The sequence below is a fragment of the Gadus morhua genome, chromosome 15, assembly GCF_902167405.1.
Source record: "Gadus morhua chromosome 15, gadMor3.0, whole genome shotgun sequence".
Classification (NCBI taxonomy): domain Eukaryota; kingdom Metazoa; phylum Chordata; class Actinopteri; order Gadiformes; family Gadidae; genus Gadus; species Gadus morhua.
The window spans coordinates 19,471,152-19,485,661 of record NC_044062.1 but is presented as its reverse complement, the minus strand read 5'-3'; the positions used below and the strand labels follow the sequence as shown (position 1 = coordinate 19,485,661).

General features: G+C 45.9%; 1 protein-coding gene across 1 annotated transcript in view; it reads left to right on the top strand.

The window, feature by feature from the left end:
* The first annotated feature begins 2,024 nt into the window (after positions 1 to 2,024).
* Positions 2,025 to 14,510, top strand: part of LOC115560245 (serine protease HTRA1A) — a 25,683-nt gene continuing 13,197 nt past the window's right edge. The window contains exons 1-3 of the mRNA XM_030379568.1: positions 2,025 to 2,691; positions 8,230 to 8,329; positions 10,653 to 10,857. Of these exons, the coding sequence (XP_030235428.1) occupies positions 2,226 to 2,691; positions 8,230 to 8,329; positions 10,653 to 10,857 (771 nt within the window). The 5' untranslated portion in view covers positions 2,025 to 2,225. The remainder of the gene's footprint in view (positions 2,692 to 8,229; positions 8,330 to 10,652; positions 10,858 to 14,510) is intronic.

The window sequence follows — 14,510 nt, the reverse complement described above, 5'->3', positions numbered from 1 at the left end:
TTGGCCTTTAACATTCAGTCTGGTGTGGAGACATCTAAAAACAATCTGGCCACACACACACAAACATAAACACATGGCGACTACATGGGAGCGTTCTCACAGACCACAATGTAGTCCGGTTGGGGTTATGCACACTCGGGTCTTGGTTTGAGAATGTGGCTGTTCCTCCGCAGATGAGGTTGCTTTCATCTGTGTATTTTCCCAGCATAGCCTGCTCGGAACAGAGCCTGTGTAAGTGGACCCATCCTCCAGCCAGCTGCCTGAGATCTAGTGGTCGTAACATAGATTTGTCCCGATCCGAAAACAACTTAATTTCAGCTTATTTTCTATTGTAATGTATCCACTCCCATTGGTTGCACATGAAGACATAGCTTGTCCAGGGGACGTTGCTAATAAATGTGTTGTCCATGGTAGTTGAATTGAGACCATGGGCAGATATGTGGTCCATGGTAGTTGAAATGAGACCATGCGCAACAGTGAAACAGCTAAGAGAAGGGGCGTGGCTGTGGAGGTACACAGGCGAAATGCGAGGTGACAGGGCTCTTTGCCATGTGTATAGAGCTAACATAATGAGGTCTATGGTACGAAGAAAAACAACTGATTGTGATAAACTCCGAGAATGGACGAGTTACATCAGCCCTATTCCCAGACGGTTGTGTAACTTGCAGCGAGTTTAATTTACTTTGACCCAATAATAATTTTAGTTTTGGATTAGTATGCAACACAATCACCATTGAATAGTTGATTTATGCTTCTCTTAGCTTTTAGGGAAAAACTCATTGTTTTTTTTAACTATATATAAGAAAAATGACAATACAATAAATTATAAAAGTTATAAAATTAAAGAGTACTTGCAATTTTTTAAAATGCATAAATCCACATCTAATGGGCCAATGTACCGGAAGGTATTTCTTTACATTACAGCGCGGGTTAAGCTATGTGGACACCTTCTATTATGCTGCGGGGCCAGACAGAACCATCCAGCAGAGTTCCAACTAGTTTCCACCCGAGACAGTCCTGCTTTAACGGCCTCATGGTCACTATGCCTATTGTTCACCCCCTGGCATGGGTGCACCACAGGGGGGCCTGACCTGCAGTCACCAAGCCCCCCCAGACTCCCAGCCCATAATGTCACACTGTGTAGTGGTAGCAAGTTTTTGTTGCATTCCTTTATTGCAGCGATTCATTGCCCTGTGGTTTACTTTTGGGCTTTCGAAGCACACCACAGACGTGTAAACCCAACAGTGGTGTTTTGTATTGTCTGTATACCTATTGCTTGGGTTGAAGCAACATGTTGTGTTTAAGCGTAATTAGTAGGACGAGCTCTACTGCAGTCTCTCAATCTGTTCCTCAAGTTTAACCCTCCGTGTTTCTGAATGAATAGAAGGAGTTCAAACTAAAATCAGGTTCATTAGTTGTCATTAAAGCTTGGCAAGGCCCTGGTGAGGTCAATCACGACGTTCTCTAATCATGAGGTTCAGGGGACTGAAGTCTTTGCTTATAGACATGGGATGACAACATAATAAATGGGGATTTAGACTTGCACTTCCAATTTTCCAATTAGCGTTCATTTTGATGTTTGATTATGGAAAGCCTACGACATTATCGTCATCTCGATCTCTACATCCTCCTTGGGATTTTCTACTCTAAACCCATTGAAGCCAGGAGCAACCAATTCATTCCTAAGTGGTACATTTTTTTTTGATTTACCCGGCATCGTGCAACATGTATGTAGATGTTTCATGGTTTGCAGATCGCAACCCTTCATTGGATTAATAATTTACTGTGTTTATCAAAGAAAACTGATAGTGATTAAATCAGCTGGATAATCTTTTAATAATGCAAAGAACACCAAATCATTCACTTTATAAGACAGCATAGGCCTACCATGTGCTTAAGGGGTTAATACAAACATTACGGATTCTGAAAATAGTTTATTGTGTGGTTATTGTGTTGGAGACGTCACAAATCTGAACCAATCCCAACGCTTGTTGTGATTGTAGGGAAACGTTGCCGGGCGGATAGCACGCGACTGCTTTCACAGACGGCGCGTGAACAGCCCGCTGCGTCACTCGTCAGAGTAGCGCCTAAATCCTCAGACAGACAGGGCTACACCGTTAAGTTAAACAATCTGCTCTAAGCTTTCAAACTGCTTGAAAGTGACAGTAGATAAGAAAACGTTACCATAACCTAGATAATTTTATTTCGTTATAATAGTTTCCATCATGTTTTGGCCACTGCTGTGCGTAACCGTCGCCTTCGCATCGACCTCACCCGCCGTCGCGCAACTCTCCAACAGGTACGTGATCGGATGTCCGACTCGATGCGACAAGTCTAGCTGCCCCCGGCTACCTAGCAACTGTTTGGCGGGAGAATCCCTCGACGCGTGCAGCTGTTGCTCTGTGTGCGCGTCCGGGGAAGGCGAGACGTGCGGCGGTGGCGCGGGGAAGCTGGGCGACCCGATGTGCGGAGAGGGGCTGGAGTGCTCCGTGGCGGGGGGAGCTGGGAGCTCGGTGACCGTCCGGAGGAGAAGCAAGAGCGGCGTGTGCATGTGCAAAGCCGTCGACCCCGTGTGCGGCAGCGACGGGGTGTCGTACCGGAACATCTGTGAGCTGAAGAGGGTCAGTAGCCGGGCGCAGAAGCTCAAGCAGCCGCCTGTGATCTTCATCCAGCGGGGAGCGTGTGGGAAAGGTACGTGGTTCATGCAGCACGGACACCAGTCGGCTGGTTCAGTCGTCATCATGTGGGATAGTGCTTAAAGTCATTCAAGATTTTAGTTCATAAGGTTTAGCCTATTTCACCATAATAGTCTCCAAATCAGAACACGCACAGCCTAATGTTGAACTTATATTTTTAATAATTGTACCTGTCTAAAACCCAGATTTGACTAAACAACAAACGATACGCATCTGATTCATAACAGGGCTGTTGCTGCTTATAGCTCCAGAGTGCAAACATTTGGTGAATTTTCTTTTTCATATCATTATAAAATCACTAATTAGATGTTTCTTGTGGCCGTGGTTCAGCCTTGTATGTTTAATATCAGAGTATTTTCAGCATCATACTATTATTTTAACCCATTGGAGGTAATGCCAAACAGATTATCTTTCTCCTAGTTGAGGCACATTCTCCCTAAAGGCAACTCAGGCCAAGAAGCTGTACCCTCAAGATATTTCCTCAGTCTCATTCATCTCCATGACTCATCTAAGTGTGTTTGTACTACGTACAGCGTGCACCGTAAAGGAATGCGTACAATCATTGGTTATGCACCCATTGGTACAATGCATGTTGTGAAGACTTGGTTTTAAAATCATTTTGCTCAATTGTGAGTGTGTTTGTGTGTGTGTGTGTGTGTGTGTGTGTGTGTGTGTGTGTGTGTGTGTGTGTGTGTGTGTGTGTGTGTGTGTGTGTGTGCGCTTGTGTGTGTGTTTGCGCACACTTTCACACCTGTTACCTTAAGAGCTGATTCCGTTTAGTGCACCACAGGCCGACGGAGTCGGGTACGGGTCGGAGGCCGGGAACATTGGGGTGATTGTTTCCAGCCGTGGGACAATGGGTCACACTATATCCATGTGCAACGTGAGCCAGGCACTTTACGTATGTAATAAGCTGTTTGTTGCAGTAGGTTCACATGGATGGACTGGAGAGAAATGCATTTTAAGGTAGAAAGTGGTGTTGCATAAAGTCTTTTGGCTTTCTCTGTTTTATGGTCATTATAACAACGTGCTGAGCTTTAATCTATCATCTTAAATATGTTAATAAGGGAGCGTGTTTGTCATTAAGCACATTTTATGGTGATTGATTGTCACCTAAATCACCCGGCTGTTTTCAGTTTCAGACTGATTGTGAATCAAAGTTTGTTTGTTGTGAATCAAAGTTTTTCCAAAGTCACACACACACAAACACACACACCACACAAACACGCACACACACACAAACAAACACACACCAGGGCCCCCCTAAACCTCACTTGATGCCCTTTCAGATGTAGCGGCCCCGGTTACCACACAAGACTCCTACAGTGTGCATGTTGTCATCGAGCACCTTGACTGTGAGGTAGATTGTTAGGCACTCTGCTTGCTTAGGCGAGAACATGAGGTGGGTAAGACTGAACCTGTGCCCCTGACAGATCACTGCCCCTGAAGACCACCACCCCTTGGTTGAGCACTTTGCCAGTTGCAGAAACATGTTGATTTATGCCCGAGAATTCAATGAAGTCTGGGCCAATTATGGTAGGATGTTAACTGCCATAGTTAGGGTGTTCACATGGCATAGGTTTGACTTAATATAAGCCCATGCAGATTGCATATAGTTACTGAGGTTGTGATGGCATACTATGGGTTTTGATTTGTGACACTACTAAGTAGGACTTGTGTGTATGATGTGCATATTACAATTATTATCTTCTGTATTCTCCCCACTTTCTCTTTCACGCTTTAAAGTATGAGATGTGGTGCTGGGGCAGCTATTGGACGTGCTGCTAGTGCTGCTCTGCTTGTTTCTGTATGTCTGTCTGTTTATCTCACTGTACATCATTCTGTGTGACTGTGTGTCTGTGTGTCTGTGTGTCTGTCTGTCTGTCTGTCTGTCTGTCTGTCTGTCTGTCTGTCTGTCTGTCTGTCTGTCTGTCTGTCTGTCTGTCTGTGTGTCTGTGTGTCTGTGTGTCTGTCTGTCTGTCTGTCTGTGTCTGTCTGTCTGTATCTGTCTATCAACCTTTTATTTCTTCATTCTCTATCATAAATGAACTGCGCATAACACCACTTCTCCCATCTGCAGTTGGAAAGCCCACCAGTACTGTTTCGTAACACTCATGAGAGCATCATGTAATTTTTTTTATTCTGTCCCTTGATTACACTGATAAGCCATTAAAACAAACAGGGTGATGTCACTTCCCTTTACTCCCCCTACGGACTCCAGTCCTGCTCTCTTTTCCGTCACCACTTGGGATTCTTCCATCAAGTCATCTTTCTAGCAACAACCGGAGCCACCAGGAAACTTGGCCGGGAAAAGTATCATAAAACGTCAGCGCTTATAGGATTTCAGTTGCATTGATCCTCTGAGCAGTGAACATTCTTTGCTGTAACGCCATATAAACAGAGGTGCTGCTCATCTGGGTTCATGTTTACAAGTTAATCGCTAGTTAATTGCTAATCACTAAAGCTAGACGACTGAAGAGGTGGAGAAATGCCCTGCTGCTGAGCCCGTTGGTGAGGGATTTGTTCAGGGCTTACACCCAGTTTACAGCGTGTGGTCATACACTACCAGCCAAACACCAGCAGACACCAGCTCAGATTCCACCGCACATCGTTTTGGATGAAGGGCACAATGTTCCCCGTTATTGTATTTCTTCATTTACATATCCTCATGTCCGTATTTGTACTTTTTTTTGTTGTTGTTTAATATTTGTATTTAACTGTTGCTCATCTGAAGCATTTCTATGCTCTTTCATGTTTTTTTAGCCAACATCTGTTGTCGCCCTGTGCCCTGGTGGTAGCCCACAGAACACATGTTTGGAGGTACTTGGAGTAACTAACAGCTGTAGAAGTACTGAGCACATGTAGGTTACCTCTAGCAGGCATGTCTAAAGCTCCTCTAGAGGATGTAGAAGATACTCTTCCGGCCAACATGGAGGAACCCAACCAGATGGACGGACCAGGGAGGGGAAGGGTCTTTTAATGGAGAACCTGTGTGTGCGTGTGTGTGCGTGTGTGTGTGTGTGTTTCATGGACGCATTTGTGTTCTATTTATGACCAGTATGAATTCAAACTTCATGTGCATTTGTTCATGGTCATTTGTTGTTTGGATGTGTGTGGATATGCGTGTGAGTGTGTGTGTGTGTGTGTGTGTGTGTGTGTGTGTGTGGGGGGGGGGTGTGCGTGTGTGTGTGCGTGTGTACACGTGTGTGTTTGTCTGCGTGTGACTGTAGGTGTGTTTGTATGTTTGTGTGTGTGTCTGTGTGTGTGCATGCTTGATGGTGAGTGTTTGTGTATGTCTATTGCATGCAGGCAAGTGTGCGTCATGTGTGTGTGTGTGTGTGTGTGTGTGTGTGCCTGTCTACTTAAGCATATGGAAAGTGTGGATTTATAAAGAAAGAAAAATATATAAAGCATTGAAACTTTGAGCATTACCTCAAATCATACACCCGCGTTAAATAATTGCATTTCCTCTGTGGTGAATACATAAAGGATCCTCTCTCAGGTCATATTAACATATTTTCAGTCTCCTTCCTCTCCTCTGTCTGCTCAGTTTGCCATAACATGCCTTTCCAGGGCCATGACTCCCCTAACCAAGTTCATTACAGTTTAACCGTCTGGAAAATCCTATTGTGTGAGCGTCTCTGTCTCGCTGTCGCGCTCTCTCTCTCTGTCTCTATCACCCTCTGTCTGTCTCTCTTTCTCTCTCTTTCCCTAACACACAAACGCAGACACACACACACACACACACAAGCCCGCCCAAAATGGAGCAGGTGACGTGTGATGGATGAGCTCATTGTGTGGATCACCTTATAATATAACTCATGATTTGATATAAAACTGGGTAACGGCCATCATCAGGTGATATGTCACCCTGCTCTCTCCCTGAACCGGGCCAACACCAACACAGTGACTAACACCTCATGTCATGACCCATTATGGGCTTTGGCCTCCAGGGCAATTGTGTTTATTTTCCTTGGGCCCTACGAGTCGGTCTGGGCCCTCTCAGCTCTGCCTGCTGCTGGGTACGTCTCGGTTGTTTCTGGGGCTTGGAGAGTCCCTAGACCCTCCGCGGAGGAGTCCTTATTGGGGAGAGGAACCTCAGAGGTCTATAAATTGGGGGTCGACAGCGTGGCGGGGGATGACTTCGTCGACCTTGACCGAATCAGACTCAGGAGAGCCGGCAGAGGACAGGAGAGCTGCGCCTCACATCTGGTTTGTCGTTTGCCAACATGTCCGCCATGTTGTCACTGCCTGGCAGAGACCCGGGCTCAGTTAGACTACAGCGGTGGTTGCGGTGCATGTGTTAATGGAACCAAATTAATTGTGTGTGTGTGAATGTGTTTGTGTGTATGTGTGTGTGTGAGTGTGCATGCACCTGCATTCATGCCTGTGTGTGTCTGTGTGTGTGTATGCGTAGCTGTGTGTGTGTGTGTGTGTGTGTGTGTGTGTGTGTGTGTCTGTGACTGACCGGTGTGAATGTGATTGTGTGTTTGTGTGTGTGTATGTGTGTGTGTGAGACTGTGTGTTTATTCATGTACCTGGATTTGTTTGTGTGTGTGTAAAAGTAAAGAGAGAGTTTTGGCAGTTGCGTGTGTGTGTGTGTGCGTGCGTGTGTCTGTGTGCGGTTTTGTGTGTGTGTGTAAAGAGGCTGTGTGTGTGTGTGTGTGTGTGTGTGTGTGTGTGTGTGTGTGTGTGTGTGTTTGTGTGTGTGTGTCCATGCGTGGTTGTGTGTATAAAACGTCAAAGAGGCAGTAAAGTAAATCTACCGTAGGACAACCAGCTGCATTTTGTCTTGTCCCAAGGTAAAGCAGATCTCGACTCATGCATCTTCTAGCTACATGTGTCACATTTCCTTCTCTGAGGAGAGAGATGTCCACACGCTCAAGCTCTGTCCATAGAGCTAGTGATAGATCTGAGGTTTGTCTTCACAATATGATAATATTACAGAATGAACCCCGACAAATGGATGCTGGTCATCTGTCATTCAGCACATCAAACATCACATTGTTATAGTAGATGAAATGCACACACGCACACACGCAATCACAGACGCACACACACATACGCACACATTGCAGGCACGTACATGTGTGAAAACCAAATCAAACGCATACACACACACACACACACACACACACACACACACAGACACACACACACACACACACACACACACACACACACACACACACACAAATGCAGGCACATTTGTACAAACATACACACACATGCCATCCCACACATAATGTACAGAGCACAATTTGTACAGCATTTCAAATGTTTGTCTCTGGAGCGTGGGTCTGTGTGGACACTTAGCGCTGCAGCTAGTTGGAGGTTCCAGTAAAGCCAAAAATGTCTCATTAATGGTTCCAGTCTGCTCCGTGGTAATAAGGATCGCTGTCATTTGCTATGTTGCACTTTACCCACTAATATCTGATACTGACATATTGTGTGTGTGTGTGTGTGTGTGTGTGTGTGTGTGTGTGTGTGTGTGTGTGTGTGTGTGTGTGTGTGTGTGTGTGTGTGTTTCCAGCCCATGACAACCCAGACAGCCCGAGACACAAATACAACTTCATCGCCGACGTGGTGGAGAAAATCGCCCCGTCCGTTGTTCACATTGAACTCTTCCGCAAGTAAGTGGTGTGCACCTTGTGTAAGTGTGTGTGTGTGTGTGTGTGTGTGTGTGTGTGTGTGTGTGTGTGTGTGTGTGTGTGTGTGTGTGTGTGTGTGTGTGTGAGTGTGTGTGTAGCAGGACTACCATACACAAACTTGGGTCTATGGACCACCTGCCATAGTTATTGGGTCTCTACCCCCGTTGGGAGAGAGAGGGAGATCTCCTGGCTCCTCTCATTTAACACTCTCGCCTCCTCTCTACTCTTCTCCTCTATCATTACCTCACCTCTCTGTACCATCTCCCATTTTCATAGCCTCCTTTCCTCCTGGATTATCGCCGCATAGTTCTGTCTGTCGGTGTTCTCTAATCCACCCATTTGAATCTGTTAGTGCGTCTCAGGGCCGTCTGTCAATGTCTCCTCCGTCTCCAACACTTTGTGTTGTCCTGGCTTTTCCTTGTCTTTTGTGTTGCTGGATGCTTTTGGTCTCCAAGTGTGTTGTTGGTTTTCAAAGGCGGACTGTGGATTGGATTTCTGTGTTTCTCTGTGCGTCTGAAGCTTTGAATGTCGGCCTCTGTTTCCTTGTGTTTCATAATTTGAAAAAAAACATATGTTTTTTATCGGCTTTGGACCATCCTCACAGACCCATAGACAATGAGTTAGACACAGCTCTTTATGAACGTAGATAGTTCCAACCCACCTCTGTGAAAATATAAGTTGACATTAAGGTTCTCAGGTCGAGAAATGGCCTCTTCCAGCATTTCAACCTGTTTCTGATTAAAAACTCACAAGCCTTGGTGGCTCCCTCCTCCATTGTGGCCTTTTCTCAACCTTTTGTAACAACAATGGAAAACAAATACAGGTACGAAGGCACCGCCTGCTCTCAGGGGGAATACAAGGGGAAGGGTTAAGGGCAAAGGTTAATATAGCAGTTGCAAGGGTAGGGGTTCAGGGTTAAAGATGAGGCTCTCTTTCTCTTCAACTCTCTTGTTCCTCCATCTCTCTCTCTCGCTCTCTCTCGCTCTCTCTGTCTCAACCTCTTTCCTTTCTCTCTTTCCCTCTCCCCCTCTCTCTATCGCACTCCCCTATCTGTCTCTCTCTCTCCCTTTCTTAAACCAAATAGCAGTGGTGGTTGTTAATGGAACCAAATTAATTGTGTAACCAGAGCAGCTTGGTTTCCACTCAGCAGTTACGCCATGTAGTACAGCCGGCCTCTTCCTCCTCCTCTACCTCCTCCTCCTACTCTTAGTCTCCTATTTATTGTCCTGACTGAGATAATGTTAGAGGCGGCCATGTTACAAGAATGCAGAATGTACCCTCACTCTCATACTCCTATCCCCCTTCCTCCTGCTCCCCCCTTGCCTTCCCACGCACACAAACAAACACCCACACACACACAAATACATATACAAACTTAGCTAATCTTTCTCACACACACATGCAAACGTACTCACACATGCACACATAAACTCATACACATGAACATACGTAAACACACACGCAAACACACACGCAAACACATCCACGCACACACACACACACGCACACACATACACACACACACACACACACACACACACACACACACACACACACACACACACACACACACACACACACACACACACACACACACACACACACACACACTCTCCCTTTCTTAAACCAAATAGCAGTGTTGTGCTTGGTTTCCACTCAGCAGTTACGCCATGTAGTACAGCCGGCCTCTTCCTCCTCCTCCTCTTCCTCCTCCTCTTCCTCCTCCTCCTACTCTTAGTCTGCTCTTTATTTATTGTCCTGACTGAGATAATGATAGAGGCGGCCATGTTGCAAGAATGCAGAATGTCACTCAATTTACTCTCACTCTCATACTCCTATCCCCCCTTGCCTCCCCACGCACACAAACAAACACCTACACACACACACACACACACACACACACACACACACACACACACACACACACACACACACACACACATACACACACACACACACAAACACACACACAGACACACACACACACACACACACACAAACACACACACACACCAAACGACACACACACACACACACACACACACACACACACACACACACACACACACACACACACACACACACACACACACACACACACACATGCATCCACGTATGCACAGATACGCACATAAAAACATATACACGCACACACAAAGAATAATCGTACATACACACACACACACACACACTTACGTACACATACTCACATACACACACAAATACACACACACACACACACAAAGAATCCTAATCGTACACAAAAACTCGCTCATACTTGCTCCCCTGTGTGTTTGGTCTCCAGGATGGCGTACTCCAAGCGGGAGGTGGCGGTGGCCAGCGGGTCGGGGTTCATCGTGGCGGAGGACGGGCAGATCGTTACCAACGCCCACGTGGTGGCCAACAAGCACCGAGTTAAGGTGGAGCTGAAGAGCGGCGCCTCCTACGACGCCAAGATCAAAGACGTGGATGAGAAGTCCGACATCGCCCTCATCAAGATAGAGGCCCCGGTCAGTCAACGCTAGTGTCCCTCCACCCGTCTCTGTCTCTGTCTCTCTCTTTCTCTCTGTAGCTCTCTTTTTCTGTATCGCCGTCTCTGTCTCGGTCTCTCTCTCTCTAGACGTTTTTACAATGCCAAATATGCCCGTCTTATGCGCGCCTTTTTCCCGGCATTGGTCCACAGGTTTACACTGCCCGAGGTAAATCGCCGGCTTGATCTAGCACCCCAATTTACCCTCCCGGACCCTACACACATTTGCGGTTTCATTGTGATGTAAATGCAATTAGACGGCTCCGTGGTTCCAGGGGCGGGACTTGGGTAGGGTGTTGCTGCGTTGCCTAGAGAGAGACAACGCAGCGGGAAAGATGTTGTGATCTACGACAAAGACAATAAATAAAAATAATAAGTAAATAAAAAAAAGCAAATGAAGAATACTAGAGTTTTTCGCGCGCAAAGCTCAACTTCTACTTGTAATTAAACCCATAGCAATAATGTGGAAAACCCAGTCGATAAAGTAACAAATTTCAGAACGCATAATATAATAACATTTTGCCTATAATTGTACAACGTATAACATTCGTTCACCACAAATGACTCAGTGCCATGAAAGCAGTGCCAACATTTAAATATTTTTTAACCATTCAGCGAACAAAATGCAACAGGCTGATTATCATTTCGGGGGCCACTCAATGACATGCAGAAACGTCAACAACACGCCCACTGAAGTGGTGCGAGAAATACCGACTTTCTACTCCTCATTCACATCTAAATTCATTTACATTTCCTACAGAAAATACTACCTCAGCGGTAGTATTATTCAGGAGATTTTCAGGTAACAAATGTCAGGATATTTTGTTCACACAAAGTGTGTGCGCTTCCGTGTTTTTGTCGCTGCCCTTGTCGTGACGTGCGGTGTGTGCGCGTGCATGTGTGTGTGTGTGTGTGCGCGCGTGTGTGTGCGTTTCCGTGTTTGTTCGTGCACATGTGCGTGTGTGTGCAGTGTATGTATGCGGTGTATTTATGCGGTGTGTATGTGCGTGCTTGCGATGTATGTATACGTTTGCGCGTGCAGTGTGTGTGTGTGTGTGTGAGCTGCAGGCTGCTTGGCACATGTGCACATAAGTTACTTTGAGTAACTGGTGCAACAGGCCTGCTATTATAGTAGTACGATTTTTTTGCCTACACTCAGATGTATACTCATTCTTGCATGCGAGTCTCTTGAATCATAAAAATATAAAAACATTCATTGTATGCAAATTAATTAATACTCTCCGTGCGCAGCCCCGCTTTCTCCAGTGAACCAAGAATGCCCGCTCTGTGACGACGGGCGAGTATACCCCCTCGGTTTTACACATGCAGGGTAGTGAAATTGCCGGGCGTGCCAAGCCGCGACTAAACCGGCTTGGCAGTGTAAGAAGGCCTTCTGTCTCTCTCTCTCTCTCTCTCTCTCTCTCTCTCTCTCTCTCTCTCTCTCTCTCTCTCTCTCTCTCTCTCTCTCTCTCTCTCTGTCTCTTTCTCTCTGTATCTCTCTCTCTCTCTCTCTCTCTCTCCCTCTCTCTCTTACTCGCTCTCTGTGTCTCTCTCTCTTTCTATCTGTCTCTATCTGGGTCTGTGTGGCTCTCTCTTTATCTTTCTGTCTCTCTCTCTCTCTCTCTCTCTCTCTCTCTCTCTCTCTCTCTCTCTCTCTCTCTCTCTCTCTCTCTCTCTCTCTCTCTCTCTCTCTCTCTCTCTCTCTCTCTCTCTCACTCTGTTTTTCTCTCTCTTCACCCTCTGAACAACTAAAACACATCACTTTATTCTTTTTAGGAGCCCAAATTAGTTTTGATAAAACTATAAAAGACAAACTATGTTGCTGCTGCTGGACTAAGAAGAAATATTCCAAGGAGCAGGAAAGTTGTTGTATAATGCTCTGTGATTTCCCATGGAAACATGCAAAGCAGTGGAATGTTTCAGAAGACATTAATAATAGCAGGTTTATGAGACCTTGTGGCTTTCTGCACAGCAGCGTTCTGGCTGCAGAGACTCTACAGTACATCTGACCTCAGGGCCCATGAGTGTAGAAGCACCAAATACATTGTTCAAACACGCTTGTCGTAAGTACGGACATTGTTTTGTGCGTCCAATTCTGCTGACGACATCCTGATCCCCTGAACTAAACGGTGCGTCCACACCGTGCAAAATGAGGAATTACAAGTGCTGTTTCCCCCAAATGGTAACTTTCACTGAAAGCTTTTGCAAGCTCTCCAACTGCGAGTGATTAGGGCCGTCGAAGCACATTATCCTGAAAGAACACTTAGTTATCAGAGCTATCCAAAACAACATTACCCTTGATGTCATTCCCTAATAAAACATTTGTTAGGCTGTTGTTGATGTTAACACGTTAAGGCAAACAATCCTTCTTTTATATGACTCCACCTGAAGACGTTGCTTCCGAGGAGCCCTTGAGCAATGCAGATGGAGCCAACAGGCCTTAGTTAAGGCCGCTTGCGTGCAGACCTTGCTGGCACGTTTCAGTGCGACTGGCTGCAGCCAGTGTATCCAGAAACATTACTGAGGACAATAACGATTCTTTTCTGATCCTTTTCCACACACAGACGTGATTCCTTTTTCAGGAATCAGGTTTGAAACGGTGTGTGTCTGCTTCTCTCCCTCCATTTAACTCTTGTTGGATGGCTTATGCAGCCGATCCTAGCTCCTTCCTTCCGGTTTGGTCTCTTGGACTGGGTGAAATGTATATAATTTGAAACAGTGTTGGGCCAAGAGCTAGGGGCTTAGCAGTCTTCAGGGCCTTGCAGAATGCATTAGGAAGCCTATATAGTATCACGGCTACTTGGCTCCTCTGAAAAGACCCTCAGGATTCGGTACAGACTTTTCAACGCCCCCCTTTTGTATCGGCTTAGGATGTCGACATCCTAAAGCTTTAAGAAGTGCGCTGAGAGATGCTTTGTTTGTGTTCAGCAGAGAATGGACAGCCCCAGTATGATCTCCCTTTGAATCCCTTGTCTTTTACCTTTTAAGTGTTGCTCTTTTAACAACTCAAGGGATGGCCTTCATGCCTTCCCCTCAAAGTCAAGGAGGATGTTGTCCTTCTCTGAATTTTGTTTGTTTGTGGTGTGGACGAGTGCAAGTTCCACTCAAGTATCCTAAATCCTTGATGAGGTAGTCAGGCACCCAACAAGTCGTTGGCTTCAGAAGGGTCTTATAGAACTCAAACCCCAGTCTAAAGGAACAGCAAGTTGCACACACATATTTATGTGTGTGTGTGTGTGTGTGTGTTTGTGTGTGGGTGTGTCAAAATTAGTACATTTTTGTATTTGCAAAAATGGTCTGTGCTTGTGTACATCAGTCAGTGTTGGGGTCGGTGAAAGTAGTTGAGGGGGGAATTAGAGGATGGGTGAGGGTAGAGATAATGAGAGGGCAGAAGGGAGAGCAAACGTTATACGAGGGAAAACACAGTAATCAGAGCCCACAGCCAGGGGCAATGCAGTCTCCCTGCTTTTAGCTCAGCAACAAACGCTCCTGAAGTCAAACATCTGTCTCCTGGAGTGTTTAAACCATAACTATAAAACCGCAACGCCTTTATAATGGGCATAAAGGCAATCGTTTCACCCTGTTTGTGTTCCTTCTTGTGATTTCTCGGATGACGTGCGGCTGAAGTTGACG